The sequence below is a fragment of the Symphalangus syndactylus genome, chromosome 7, assembly GCF_028878055.3.
Source record: "Symphalangus syndactylus isolate Jambi chromosome 7, NHGRI_mSymSyn1-v2.1_pri, whole genome shotgun sequence".
Taxonomy (NCBI): Eukaryota; Metazoa; Chordata; class Mammalia; order Primates; family Hylobatidae; genus Symphalangus; species Symphalangus syndactylus.
In genome coordinates, this window is record NC_072429.2 from 12,779,646 (window position 1) to 12,795,317 (window position 15,672).

Genomic DNA, 15,672 nt, shown 5'->3' on the forward strand with positions numbered 1-15,672 from the left:
CTTCTCATAACCATAAAATGGACATTCTAACTATATCCCTACTACATGAAATTTACTAGTAAAAGGCATCTATTATGGGCTGAATTATGTGGCCACCCCCTACCCCCACCCTCCTGCCCAAATTCATATGTTGAAGTCCTAACCTCCAGTACCTCAGAATGTGACTATATTTGGAGACAGGGTCTTTAAAAAGGTAATTAAGGTTAAATGAGGTCACTTGGGTGGTCCCTAATCCAGTATGACTGATGTCTTTATAAGAAGAGTTTAGGACACAGACATGCACAGAGGGAAAACCATGTGGCGACACAGCTATCTATAAGCCATAGAGAGATGCCTCAAAAGAAATGAACCCTGATGACACCTTGCTTTTGTACTTCTAGCCTCCAGAACTTGAGGAAGTAAATTTCTGTTTAAGCCAGTAGTCAGTGGTACTTATTATAGCAGCCCTAGCAAACTAATACAGCACCCAAAAAGTAGCTTTAGAGAGTTTGGTTTTAAAAATACATTGAAAATCCAAGAATCTCTGTCCCCAAGATTGCCCCTCAAAAAAATCTCTACAACTATTAACACAGCAATAAATTGAAAAATTCCCTAGAGTGTGAACTGTAACATTCTTAACACAATTACCAATCATTGTTGAATTATATTGGCACTGCCTTTTAACATGAGTAGTATATGAAGGTCATTGTATGAAACTGTAGGAAATTGATGATCGAGCAGGGCAAAAAAATAATTTGATCCATGGATGAATACAACCTATGTATCTTTGTAAAGGCAAATTACAACATTAGTCCAATATAAACCACTGAAAACTGGTTGGTGACTCTGACTTTTTTTCTTTTAATTATCGTTATGATTTTTCCAATAAGAGGCTGGAGAGGGGATTTTCTTTTTATTTACTGAGGATTTAAACCTCTTTCTAAAAGCTTTGAGGTTGCTTAAAAATTTCAAAATAAAGCATAGAATAAAAATCAGAGAGTCAAAATTCAAATGTTCATGTGAGAAAGAATAAAGAGCTGCTCTACATTTTTATCGAAACAAAACAAGAAACGGCTTTCAACAGATAACTTGGAAGAAAAAGCTCTGAAAGTTACACTGAAACAAAGCAGAGTGGCTATATAATCACCTTATTAAAGGTTTTTAAAAGCCTGAATAGATTACGGTGGACAAGGAAGAATAGCTCTTTACAGCACCTTTCAGTCTTAAAATTAAACAATGATTATAAAGTGACATAATATATTAGGCTTTTATTTTCAGTTTTAAGAAAAGGCTGCATGGACACAAGACATGAAGGGAATGCATTTGAAAGTGCATAGTTTTAGATTATCTACCTTAATGACAGACAACGAAAGCATGTTCGACTTTCAACAATTTTTACAAACTCATATTAATCCTTTGTTCTGTATCTTTTTCCTTATATATTTTCAGCTATTAAGAATCAATACATGAATGAGATTAATTCCTAACCAAAAATATTACTTATTCTAATTCTCTTATTTTGACTTACTACGTGCCAGGTGCTATGCTAAGTAATTTACACACATTGAATCTTCACCACAACCCTATGTGATGGGTAGTGGTTGTAATTCTTTAATTAATCTTCACTAAGCACAATTCATTATGCCAGATTTGCAATACAGGTACCCCCAAAACCTGAGCTAAAGTGAGAGCAAAGCTACTGAGAATGAATACATGAGTGAGGTTAATTTGTCTACAGATGTGATCCACTCTAGAAGATATTTCACAAACATGACTGACAGAATGGGCAATGTGCATATCTTGATCAAGGTCACTAAAAAATTGTCTCAACACCTCTCCTCCCTACCTAGTTTTAATTTCATGACTTTCAAGCAATCTTCTGCTCTAATCTGGACATTGCTACTGGAGAGAGAATAGGTCAGTTGAGTAGTCACCTCCGGCATCTGGTCTACCTGGAAGTTTTATGCTTCATTATAAATGAATAAATTGGCATCTGGTCCTAGTTGGTTGGTTACTAAAAAACTAATCCTTCATCAAATCTGACAAAATCAAGTTTTGGGGCCCCATGAAGCTCAGTACTAGACCTGAGACCACGGCAACTGTAAACCCCACACTCCTGGGTCTTGCTGGAGGAGGCAGCAAGAGATGTTTCTTAAAAGAAAGATATCTCTCTTTGTCCTTTATCTTCATGTCTTTCAGTTTGAAGCAATGTTAACCCAAGTCAGTATGCCTTTAAAATAAACAAAATTTCCATGTATACAACATTAAAAACTATCTAGTCTTCTCTTAGAGTTCATGCACCAGTAAAATTTGAAAACAAATATTTTGGGAAAAAGTTACTTTTATTTTTTTATTGACAAGTAAGATCATTAAAAATAATCTATTTATGAAAGAAAAGATAGTAATGAAGAAAAAAGGAAAGGCAATCTCATAATAGTATACTTTTTTTCTTTTTTTGAGACAGGGTGTCACTCTGTTACCGTGGCTGGAGTGCAGTCGTGCAATCATGGCTCACTGCACCCTTGACCTCCCCGGCCCAAGCAATCCTTCCACCTCAGCCTCCCAAGTAGTTGGAACTACAAGCATGTGCCACACACCTGGCTAGTTTTTAAAAATCTTTTGTAGAGACAAGGTTTGGCCGTGTTGCCCAGGCTGGTCTTGAATTCCTGGGCTCAAGGAATCCTCCTGCTTCAGCCTCCCAAAGTGCTGGGATTACAGGTGACTTTTTTTCCTAGTTAAGTGAATTTAGCTTTAAGGAAAACCCACTAGAGAGAGCTTATTTTTCTGGACAACCCTCAACAAGATGGGCCCCAGAGGCAACTAATCCAACAGGAACACCTTCCTAAGGAAACTGGGACAAAGAAGAGTTGATCACTTTGCCTAAGATGACACAGTAACATCTCCAATCTTGGTTCACTGCAATTTCCAGTACTTGCAACTGACTTGAACTAGTTCCAAAGGAAAAGGTAAACTCTTCTGCATGTATATATATATCCCTTATGTTCTCCTTATCCTGATGCCACTGTCGCCACTGGGTTTGGTTTTTGACCTAACACATTTATGCTAGAATATTACATTATGGTATTATTTCTCGCACTGTAGCATGAAAAGACCTACTTCTGATGACCAAGTAAGATTTTATAAACTATTTAGTCTCTAGAAGATCTGATGTACCCAGCAATTCTCAAAAGTCAAATCTCCTGCTAACTTCTCCTGGCTCAACAATCCTACGACATATTGATTTCAAAAGGAGATCCAGTTATAAAAATAATTTTTAACTCCTCATTTACAACATACTAAAATCAAGGAATGGAAGAATTTTTATTTTTATTTGTTTTGGGAATTATGAGAATATAGCTATTTAGTCCATAACACTTCTTAGAGGTCATGGGACTTAAAATGAGCTTTGACAAATGGAAGACATTTTCTACACACAGAAATTTGAAATCCACATTCCATAGCAAATTAGTAGAAAAGAAGTAAACAAGACCTCTGTATTTCACCCAGTTGTTTTAGACCATGATACTAAAAAGACAGACACTAAAATTCTTGTGAGTGGATATTCCCTCCTCCTGGTGAAACTTAGCTTGCTTCACTATGCACATAAAAAGAGAACTCAACAGAATATTAGCACAGGAAAGGAGAATCTAATGAAGACACTGGAAAGCCAATAAAACTTCATGTTTCTTGTTTTTGTTAGACAGCAAACAGCAAATGACCTTGTCCTATGCAATGTCAAGCACTGTGGTTTTAGGCTGCCTTTTTCTGGTTTTAGATCTCTGCTTATTCTTTCCTCTTGGAACATTTTTCCAGCCACGTGGAAATGGCTTTTATGTTGACATTTCAAAGGTCACTTTACAGAAGCTAATATTAGATAAAGCCAATCTTTAGGTATCATTATGGGATTTTCATTCTCATTGTCACCAAGTTCAGGACAGGGAATCAGTTGGCCCTCATATTAAAAAGAAAAGTTTCTGCCACAATTGTGAGCTAAAAGAATCATTCGTAAACTAGCTGATAGTTTAATAGCAACTTACAGTTATCATTACAGAACAAACTAATGTCATTTCTCCACTGCTGAAGCACAACTACTATATCAGTTTTGTGCACTTCACTAGGGTAAATCAATTATCACTTACCATTAATAAGCAGAGAGCTATCGGATCCTGGATATGAATAGTTTAGACGACCTGAAGGTAAAAGAAGGCCGTTACTAAATTTACTTTTTTCATAGAGGGTTTAAACTTATTCAATAACAGAGCTGAATTGACTTGCTTTCAAATAGGCAAGGTATTTGAATCAGAGGATATATCAATCAGCATGTTCATCAATATTCAAAAAGGAAAAGTTTGAAAGTAGGAAAAGAAAATATCTCTCATATTTAACTAGGTCCTTCTAATTTGCAAATCCCCATCCAAGGCAATTTTCTTTATACCATTATGTAATAGCAACTCATTATGACAATCTTCACACTTCTGCCCCAATAAATGTGAAAATTTTTCTTCATTTGTGTGGTGTTTTGTTACTTTTGAAACTATGTAATTGGCAGTAATATTTTCCTATGTGACTCATAAGAAAAGTGCCAGGCTTATGGCTACATGTACAGACAGGCTAATGGGTTTAATTTCAGGTTTGGGGAATATTCTCAGAGGGAAGAAGAACATTTCACTAAACTTACACTTGATCTTAGCCAAAAGGCCGAGAAGCGATTCACTAAACTTACATATGATGAAAAATATCAAAAGCCCAGGTCACAGTAGGCACTCACTAAATGCTGGGTTACTTTCCTCTGAATTTTGAAGTTGTTAAAATCTACTTTTGAAACTAAAATGGGCACCCAAGATACCCCTCAACAAAGAATTTGTGAAGGTACTAAAATTTTTGTTGGATGAACTGTCTTCCAAATTGGTAGCTACAAATACACGGGGGGAATGGCACTGGGATTTCTCTATGTTGAAGGAATTACATTTCTGTTTTGGAAGAGTTTTACATGTAAGTTGAGTTATCTACACTACAAATCCTTACTGAGTACACATATGGACCTAGTTCTATACTGTAAGTTATAAAATAAGAATCATCATGCAACACTTTTACGTCTCCAAACCCCACATGCCATCTGCACCCACCTTGAGAAGAATGACCGAAGAACCCTCAACAGGTCTTCCTCATCTAAGAAATGGATAAGGGGACCTAGTTGTTAGTTCTCTACTATAGTTCCACCTTCTATAAATCAGGATTTAGAACAGGACTTTTAAAGTGACTCAGAACTACAAACATTCCTTTAGGAAACAGCAGTCTGAACTCTGACCCCACAGAACCATGAATCTCAAAGACTAAGGAAAAACAGATAAACAGAGGTTCTCCGATGGCTTGCGGCTGGGGCAGGCCTTCCAGGATGCCAGCAAGGACTCTACCTAGTTCCACGAAATATTCTGGGAACCAGAGCTAACACGGGGTCCCATCAATCCAACAGCTACATATCAACAACTCTTTAGAAAGGAACTTAAGGTCTTCAATGTTTTCAAATGCTGCTTCTTTGAAACAGTCTCCATAGTAATGAACTCATGTCATGAAAAGAGGAAACTATTTTCTATTGCCAACAGCTTTAATTAATCCATATCCAAAACTTGAAGTCTGGATAAACTCTGAACTTTATAATTTTCCTATAATTTTTTTTTTTTTTTTTTTGGAGACGGAGTCTCGCTCTGTCTCCCAGGCTGGAGTGCAGTGGCGTGATCTCAGGTCACTGCAAGCTCCGCCTCCCAGGTTCACACCATTCTCCTGCCTCAGTCTCCCGTGTAGCTGGGACTACAGGCGCCCACTACCACGCCTGGCTAATTTTTTTGTATTTTTAGTAGAGACGGGGTTTCACCAGGTTAGCCAGGATGGTCTCCATCTCCTGACCTTGTGATCCACCCGTCTCGGCCTCCCAAAGTGCTAGGATTACAGGAGTGAGCCACTGCGCCTGGACGCCAATTTTCCTACAATTTTAAAACCAAATGAAAGGATTTAAAAGAAACTAAGTTGGTAATCATTCCATTTAAATTTCAGCTTAGTCCTATGTAGGGGGGAGTGGAGGTAGGAATGGAGATGGAAGAAAAAAAGGTAAAAATAAATTTTGATATTTCAATTTCTTCCTAAAAATTGGTTTCATTCTTTAATGCTAATGTACATAGCCAAGCACCCAAATCTACTGAATTCTATCTAGGCTGCTTTTTAACTAAAGCCTGGATCTATGGCCTGTCACAAGCATATATTTTTAAAAGGATAGACTTGAGATGCTAGGAGCAAGAACATGACCCTGTTAAAAACTTGGGGGATGGAGGGCCAGGTGCGGTGGCTCATGCCTGTAATCCCAGCACTTTGAGAGGCCGAGGCGGGCAGATTGCCTGAAGTCAGGAGTTCAAGACCAGCCTGGTCAATGTGGTGAAACCCCATCTCTACTAAAAATACAAAAATTAGCCAGGCGTGGTGGTGCACACTTGTAATCAACCAAGCTACTGGGGAGGCTGAGGCAGGAGAATTGCTTGAATCCGGGAGGTGGGGGTTGCAGTGAGCTGAGATCTCGCCACTGCTCTCCAGCCTGGGAGACAAGCACAAAATTCTGTCTCAAAAAAAAAAAAAACCTGGGAGGTGGGAACAGAGTACTGTTTCTGAATCACGACTAAAAGTAGCAGCTGATTTTCTGTAATGGAACATATATAGAGATTTTATACTTCTAAAACTCTCTAGTAAATGAATAAGAGCTATCACACACTTTCGTTTATCATAAAACATTTTCAGAAGAATGACTAAATCAATATAGAGACAAAAATATTTGATAACATTAGTTGAAATATTAAGAGGAAATGTCTTATTATCTCCAAGAAGATATTCCAATTATTTAATACTAACATTGCAATAGAAACCAAGGCTGTTCTATATGAACCATAATGCCTCTTACTTGATGCCAAGGAAGGATTATTATTATTATTATTATTTTTGAGACAGGGTCTCACTCTGTCGCCCAGGCTGGAGTGCAGTGTGGTGCTATCTCAGCTCCAGCCTCGACCTCCCAGGCTTAAGTGATCCTACCACCTCAAGTCTCCCAAGTGACTGGGACTACCGATGCATGCCACCATGCCTAGCTAATTTTTTATTTTTTGTAGCGATGGGGGTCTCCCTATGTTACCCAGGCTGGTCTTGAACTCTTGGGCTCAAGCAATCCTCCCACCTCAGCCTCTTCAAGTGCCAGGTTTACAGGAATGAGCCACCTCACCCAGCCCTAAGGGAGGATAATGAACAATGAGAATCCAAAAGACAATTATTAACAGGCTGGTTTCACAATGAAGTTTCACAAATGAAGTTCCACTTTATCACAAACTCATATTTTGGGTACCTTTTAAAGAGAAAATTTCAACTTGACGGTAACAAAACGGTCTCTTAACTCTATTATGAGATTAACTCAGCCCATATCTCCTGAAGAGACCTCCTGCAACCAAACTAGGTGACCCTTAACGCTTTCCCTGTCCCTTGGCCTTATAAGTTACAGTCATTCTACCCTCCAGCTAAGACACAATGCAACACTGAAGAATCACTGGCAAAGTTCACAATTGAACTCTGAAAGTGATACTTGTTTTTAATTTTTTTGATTCAGCCTTGTGATATAATTCCTGTTGTCAGGTTAGAATCAATTGCAGTCTCTAGTAGCAAACACACCTGTGACATTCTGTTAAACAATCAGCTATTCTTTCTACTTAAATTTTAACATACAGGCAGTGACATTAAGTGACATTGATTTGTTTTCTTTTTTTTTTTTGAGATGGAGTCTGGCTCTGTCGCCCAGGCAGGAGTGCAGTGGCGCAATCTCAGCTCACTGCAAGCTCCACCTCCCGGGTTCACGCCATTCTCCTGCCTCAGCCTCTCCGAGTAGCTGGGACTACAGGCGCCCGCCACCACGCCCGGCTAATTTTTTTTGTATTTTTAGTAGAGACGGGGTTTCACCGTGGTCTCGATCTCCTGACCTCGTGATCCGCCCGCCTCGGCCTCCCAAAGTGCTGGGATTACAGGCATGAGCCACGGCGCCCAGCCAAGAACTCATCTATCTTTAATCAGTATCCAGGTTTGGGCACATTCAGAATTTAATTTCTCAAAGGAGAAGGAAGGCATTAGGATTTCGGCATGTGAACCTATTTGATGGGCAAAATTCAATCTTTGAAGGCTCTTGGTATTGATTGTGTTATAAATATAAAAAATACTGCCTGGTCAGCAGCCCTCATCTTAAGGAACATTATGACAGGAAAAGTAGTAGTCTCTGGAGGCCAGCTGCAGAATTTGGAACCAGAAGCCTGGCATACATCATGCCAAAGGCATAGGCTATATTTGGTGACATGACTCAACCTAGCCAAATATAGGCAACAGATACAGTGTGACTCTGGGGATCTACACTACCAAATCCTACAACCTAGAAAAGATCCATACGTCAACTAGGCAATTCCATGCTAAGCATTTGCCAGTTGGAAGAACCAATATTTACCAACAGACTGACTTAGAATAGGTGGGGGCAGGAGGTGCTAAAAAGAACAGTATGTACTATCATATCCTTTTAAGACACTAACTAAAGTAACCAAGTCAAAAAATAAAAGGAGAAAAGACTAGAGGAAATCCTCCTTTACATTAGCAGTATATGTAAGTATTACTTTCATTAATTAGGTAAAATAAGTTATTTTCTAAAGAATGATCCAGATATTACTACTACCGATAATTCAACAGGAAATAATAAAAATAAATGCTGCCATTTCAAACACACAAACACCAAAAAGTATCAAATGTATCTGCAGCGCAATTAGATTTCACACTATCTATAAGCTTTTCTTTTTCACAGTCATGCCAACAATGTTGACAACATGGTGCAGGCCAAGGAATGATAATAAGGAATAACTCTAAAGTGACAAGTAGCATAAAATTTTTAAGGATCAACTTTTGGTTGATTCACCCTATAAAAACGTGGATACTCCAAAGAAAAGCAGGGTGTTTGCAGAGGAGTCTTCAGTGAGCACCATTAAAAGTTTCTAATACACACAAATATATACATACACGTACATTTGTTGTTGTTGATTACCTAACTAGAAGTGCTGCTCCTACCTCTGCTCCTGCTAATTTTGTTTAGCTCACATCTAAGTAAATCAAAACTATACTGTCGTAAGTAATATTTTAAAGGAGGTAGTCCTCCTACCCCTGCACATCTTCTGCTTTTACAAACTCCACTTGAGACTTGCAGCAAGATGGCGCTGTGGGGACCTGGACGTCGGACAGCAAAGCTCAAGAAATGTGTAATAAATCCACTGGTTTTGAATGCCAACTTTATACTTACACAAATGCAGAAGACATAGCAATATGAACAAAACAGCATTCCATATGTTCTATAATTTAATGGTATAAATTTAATTTTTAATAATTTAGTCTATTGACACAAAAATAACTCCCCAAATCAAAATCAGGAAGCTTATTCTACCCCCTTATCTATCTGTGCTACAACCAACTTCCAACGAAGACATTCCCACGCAAAATCACAGAGAAGGAACTGGCTGAGACAGGTATCAGCTGAAGTCTTGTCCCCTCCCAAAGAGCCACTTAAAAGTCACTAAACACACGGAGTTTAGGCTAAACAAAACCCTTCTCTGCTACAGATTTGGCTTTCAGCTCAAAAGGCAGTACTTACAAAAATCTCTGAATTAATGGCTTTCCTAACTCTCCACATTGCCATTTCCCTTCCCACATCAGGCACTCCAGCCTTTCAGAACTGCTGGCCCATAACTTCAACTTCTGGGTAACTCCCTCTACCTAGAATGCCCTCCTCACTCTCTCCACCCCTCAATGTCTTACCACTCAAGCCTCCACACTTTTGTCCCGGCAGTTGCCCTGTTAGGCCTCACATCTTATGAGAAGCCTTCCCTGCCCCACATCATCCTTGCCTTGATTCAGATAACCCTCTGTACTCCTTCCAGTATTCTTTACACTTATTATACCATATTTACATTACTTGTTTTAATCTCTTGCTGTAGGGCAATGAGATCTTTATGGATTCTGGGTCTGATATCCCAGAGCCTGGAGCAGAGAAAGGTGCTCAATAAACAACTGTGGAAAATGAATGAAGCAAAGTTAGCAATTGATGGTCTCTCTGCCATGGAAGATGCAGTGTAATGGGTAGAATCAAGCTGGTATCATCTTGTGACCTAGGTCAAGTTATTTAGCTTTGCTGAACCTCAGGAAAACAGAGATAATTCCATCAATTCACAAAGCTGTTGTGAGACAGTCTTGAGATAATGTTTGCAGAATGCCAAAAAAAAGTCCCTCAATATGCACTAGGTACTTAACCAAATTAATTCTTTTCCCTTCCCCAGTAATAAGCCGAAGATAACCAACAATTTTCCACTTGTAAGAGAAGGGACAAGTAGGATTTCTTTTGGCCAAAAAGTTCTGAACTGGAACCTTGGAGAAGGGAGTGGCAAATCTGGGGGATATTTCAGCTTCAGAAAAACGAGAATTTGCTAGTGTCCTTGGTTAAAAACAGGGATATAAGTCTTCTCAGGAAGAGAGAGAAAAGAACAAAACCTAACCCCTTTTATCAAAGCCAAACTGGCAAAGATACATAATAATTTAAATGAAAACTTCAAAAATTCAACCTAAAATTTTTCTTTTCAATAAAACCAGAGAAGATCTTCATTTTGAACCAAAACCCCAAATTTAATGTTTCAATTGTGATATGATGATTGAAAAACAGATTGTAGTAGTGGCAAAAGAAAATAACACTTACCTGTAAGATGGGTGAGGTCAATGGAATATGTTTCTACAGATGGAGGAAGGTTTCATAAAAAGGAAGCACTGCTTTGACTACAACTCGGGGCAGGTGCGAAGCTGCAAGATCTAAAAGCATCTAAGAATTTCAGGCGGAAGGGAATGTCTAGAGAGAAACTAGTAAGAAGCTGACCCAATTAAGGAATTCAAAAGATTTCCTACTGCCAGTAAAGCTAACAACAAACCAGCACGCAGGAAGGCTATTTTTATCCTTGCCAGAAGCCTTCTGACTCTAGATGCTACATTTAGAGGACAGAGCAACAAGATAACTTGCCTTAAGAGGATGTTATGATACCAGAGATTAATGGCAATTTTTTAAGCTCTAAAAAACTCGGCAAAACTAGGTGTAGTTTTTGTCCAAGCTAAGCCAGCCAAAGTCAGTTGGAAAAAAAAAGGTGAAAAAAATATAACGGGAAGAAAAGTGGAAAAACAGACCAAGTAGCAGAAAAAATTAAAGCAATCCAGAAAAAAAGCCAAGGCAGTAAATTAAAATTCTCCTACTGCGCAAAAAGTTTGATTAAAAGAAGCATGCGTTACAAGAGACATATATTAAAAGAACTAGTGAATAAACACAAAGAAATGGCCCCAAGGTGAAAATAATTTTGACAAATGGCTCTCTGTACTGACATGAACATAAAAAAACACCAAGATAAACTTATGAAATCTCTAAGGACCACAAGCTAAGTCAGTGCAAATGATTGAGAACTTTAGAGATAAGAGAGAGAAGCCACAAGAGATCTAATTAGACTTTTCTCTGACTACAGAAACTAAAAAGAATTAAGACTGAGTTTCTTATTTATAACCATTATTTTATAAAATGGAATGCTACTATACTGATAAAAAGCTGCATTAAAACTGTTTACTGAAGTCCAAACCCCAAAAGGCAATCTGCAAAGTCACTAGTTGGCTTTCTGCATACAGACCTATCTATCATTGATAAACTCTAGTCACTTACTTAACATGAATTCTGACAACTTTCCTGAACCTTAATGAAAAATGGACTTGCATTTTATATCTGATATAAGAATTTCACCTTTTGTTATTTCTCAGAAGGCCCACTGCCTATTTTCTCCTATCAATACTCTGGGTTCTTACTTTTCCTCTTATTAATCTTCTAAATTAAATAATAAACAGGATATTCAAAGATGTCTGGTAATTATTTGGAAAATAAGCTGCGTGAAGCCAGGAACCTTTGTTTTTAGTTAGTCCCTGATATATCCCAACAACCATAGTACCTGGTGCACAGTAGATGCCTGATGTGTATTTGTTGTATGAATGGCCTCAGACAGCTCTGGACTTTACGTATACATCCAAAGCAGCGCAAAAGTGGGGGGTGGGAAGCGAAGGAGGTGTATCTGAATCACATGAAGAATGCACATGCTTAAGTCCCATGGCAAATCTGGTGAATCAGAATCAGGGAAGAGAAGAAGTCAACTTGGAAAGTTTCCACTCCCAATAAGGCACACTTCAGTATGAAACCAGCCAACTGTGAGGCCTGAATCTTTCATAGATTATGATAAAATACAGACTTTTAAATTTTGTACCATCTCCCAAATTGAAATTAAGAAATCTTGGCCGGACATGATGGCTCATGTCTGTAATCCCAGCACTTTGGGAGGCCAAGGTGGGTGAATTGCTTGAGCCCAGGAGTTTGAGACCAGCTTAGGCAACAGGGCAAAGTCCCATTTCTGCAAAAAATACAAAAACTAGCCAGGTGCACTGGCAGGCACCTGTAGTTCCAGCTACTTGGGAGGCTGAAGTGGGAGGAGCGTTTGAGCTCAGGAGGCGGAGGCTGCAGTGAGCCAAGATTGTGCCACTGCACTCCAGGATGGACAACAGAGCTAGACCCTGTCTCAAAAAAGAAAGAAAGAAAAAGAGAAAAAAAAAATTGAATGCCTACCCTCTGTCAAAGCATACTAGACAAAAATGTTCACATATTCTTATGTTTGTTTCCTTCTCAGAGGCTACACAATAAATACTCAGGCCATTGAACCAGGAGCCAGAAGCTGTGTGTGCCTCCTATATTGACCCTTGTAGGTACCAGGAATCTGAGTGACTTTACAGAAGCTGTTGCATCTTTGGGATCTCCAATTTTTTTCAGCTGTAAAATGAAGACCACAAAATATACATAAAAGGTTACTGTAAGGATCTGGGTTAGAAATAATTCTCAGAAGGGGCACTGAATAAAAGAGAAATGGTATCAGAGGTAGGCACCCTTTCACTTGAAACTGGTTAATGCTGCTTCCCCTACAGAATGTCCAGGACTAGCTTGAAAAGGAAAAATGCAGCACAGTATCAAAACTATCCTTCAATCTACCTGGCACATCGAATATGTTCAAATATTTGTGGAGGTGGAGTATAAGCAGAAGCTAAAATATAAGACGCTTCCAAACCACGTGGCTTAAAGAGGTTTTAGTAGCACCTGCCTCCCCCTCCTAACAAGAACTGCCATGTTATACAACACGGAGCACACCCATCTCGTCAGATGGCTCCCTCTACTCCCTGGCATCATGCAGGATGTAGCCTCAGCAGCCCATATTCTTAACCCTGCCACAAAGGAATAAAGATGGCTTCAGATGTCAGGAAGCTCCAAAATGCTACTTGGTGGAGAGGACAATTTAGGAGAGCGTCAGTAGCCTCCTCACGCCTCCCTGTCCTCCTCCTCACCATTTCCTCTGTTAAATTCCTTTTTTATGTTATGTTCTTTTTTGTAAAAAGGAGCATTCTAATGGCAGGAGTATAAAGCAGAAAAGTTAGGGAAGTTCTCTAGAGCAGTATTTCATAATCTATTATAATAACTATTAAGACCTACTTTGATCAAAATATTTCAGAGAGGCTTTCCTCCATAATAATAACTGAAGACTCCTACCCCGTCTCTACCCTAATGAATGCTACAAGTAAAACAGAACAAAAACAAAAAAAAAAATCTTAATATCAGAAGGCTACTATGAATTCAGCAACACCTTTAAATGTATTTTAATTGCATTACATCAGCATCCACATGCTTTTGGAAGATAATCATGCATACACAAGTGACATCTATCATCTAACTGGAATGCCTGATCACTAATGGGTTCACAGGCTCTATCAAATAATTCCCATGGCTGAAGAGGCCCATGGTTCACAAATGGAGAACAAAAACATTTCACGAGGCCAAGTTTAAACAACGGTTTTCTAAACATAATATTTTTAGGCCTATCTCAAAAAGAAAAGTTGTAGTTTAGACCCAAAGCTTCACTCAACTGACTAAATCTGATTTCTGATTATATCCCTTATGCAAATTACTCCATATGAAATACTGCCACACCCAGACTCACATGATATTCATGGGCTACTTTCAGTCATTACACCATAAAAACCTTCAGTTTTAAAATGTAAAACTGTACCTTCAGTTTTGTAATGTAAGACTGAATTGCTGATGGTAACGTAAAGATCATTAAGTTCAACCCCTCCGTTTACAGGTGAGGAAATTGAGGTCTAGAGAGAAGTGACCAATCTAAGGCACGACTAGTGGCCAAACCAGGTTTGAACACAACCCTAAACACTTCTCCTTTTATTTCATAACATTTGGAAAAGTCTGTTATATGCTAACAACTTCTGATCATTACAATAAAGAAATCAGGTAGCTGGTTTAAATACCTCTAGTCAACCATGCCAGACATTTATTATTTGGAATATTATAGCCAGCAGAAGTTAGATTTTTTAAAGTTATTTATATTTGAATTAATCACGGCTGCTCTTCAGAATTAAGACTTGCTTTTTATTGCTGGTTTCTCAAGCACTAAAAGGGGGCTCTAATTGGTTGATTCCTCCTTCTCTTTTCCAATATACAGCAACTGGCATCAACCCAACTGGATTCCAAAGAGATTATGGAACTGCTTTCCCTTCAGAGTTCTACTAATGTTCTTAATTGACTGGTTACCAGGTAATACCCAGAATAAAACAAAGCCTTGCTTTTAGAACTGAGTGCACTGGTGTAGGACTGAATTCAGAATCAGTCAATTAGATAAAATAATGAAGCCCAGAGGCAGCCTGACCATCTCAACGTCTGATTTGAAAAGTAGTAACTAGTTTAAACCTTCTTAAAAAGTATTCCTTTTACAAATTGTATGGCTAATTGTACAGGGCTAAGCAAGAACAATTTCAGAGAGTTTTCTCTCTCCCCCTTTTTAGTTTTGGTAGTAAGGATAATGGTAATGTGAGGGGGAAAAACAAGAAATTCACAATCCAGGCACATACAGTTGATAAATGCATCGACTTCATACAATATTCAGGTAGAAAGTCCATGCAGGAGTTTTGACAAGTAATAATTCTGTGGCACAATTGTGAACTGTTCCCTCGTTCCTGTTGCTAAACTAAATGCAGAGAATCTTGTATTTTTATGACAACCATGAATCAGGCGGCATTTCTTCCCCTCCCCCAAAGTCAGCAAATAACATCGTCATGGATTATATAACAGGATCAAGGAAAGCCTTAAGACCTTCATAGACAACAAAGGGCTTTTTTATTAAGCAGATATTTGGGCTGTTTTTGTAGCTGTCAGGAAATGAGACAGCAAAAGTCATCTCTATAGAATTTTATTATAGAAGGAAAACATAGAAAAACCAAGTGACACTATTAAAGGTGCACAAGACACTCTATTAATTTAGATGTAGCACATGAATGACATGTATCCCCATAAATATTGTGGGCTCCCTTCTCTTTTTTACAGTAGGAAGGTCCCTAATATTTATCATTGACAAACTGTGGACAAAGTCTGAAAATCTTACTACTTAATTGTCATTCTGATTTCATTTCTGAGTGGAGATTACTATTTTTGCCTGTCCAGATGGTAAAACATAAGCTTAAATTGTACAC

The 15,672-nt window shown here is 38.4% G+C and overlaps 1 protein-coding gene across 4 annotated transcripts in view; it reads right to left on the reverse strand.

Annotated features, from left to right (window-relative positions):
* CPEB4 (cytoplasmic polyadenylation element binding protein 4) overlaps positions 1–15,672 on the reverse strand; it is a 70,192-nt gene that overhangs the window by 23,936 nt on the left and 30,584 nt on the right. For 2 of the 4 annotated variants that reach the window (XM_055285215.2, XM_055285213.2), the window contains exon 3: positions 4,119–4,169. The exons of the other annotated variants lie outside the window; for them this stretch is intronic. In XM_055285215.2, the coding sequence (XP_055141190.1) occupies positions 4,119–4,169 (51 nt within the window). The remainder of the gene's footprint in view (positions 1–4,118; positions 4,170–15,672) is intronic. 4 annotated transcript variants of the gene reach the window in all.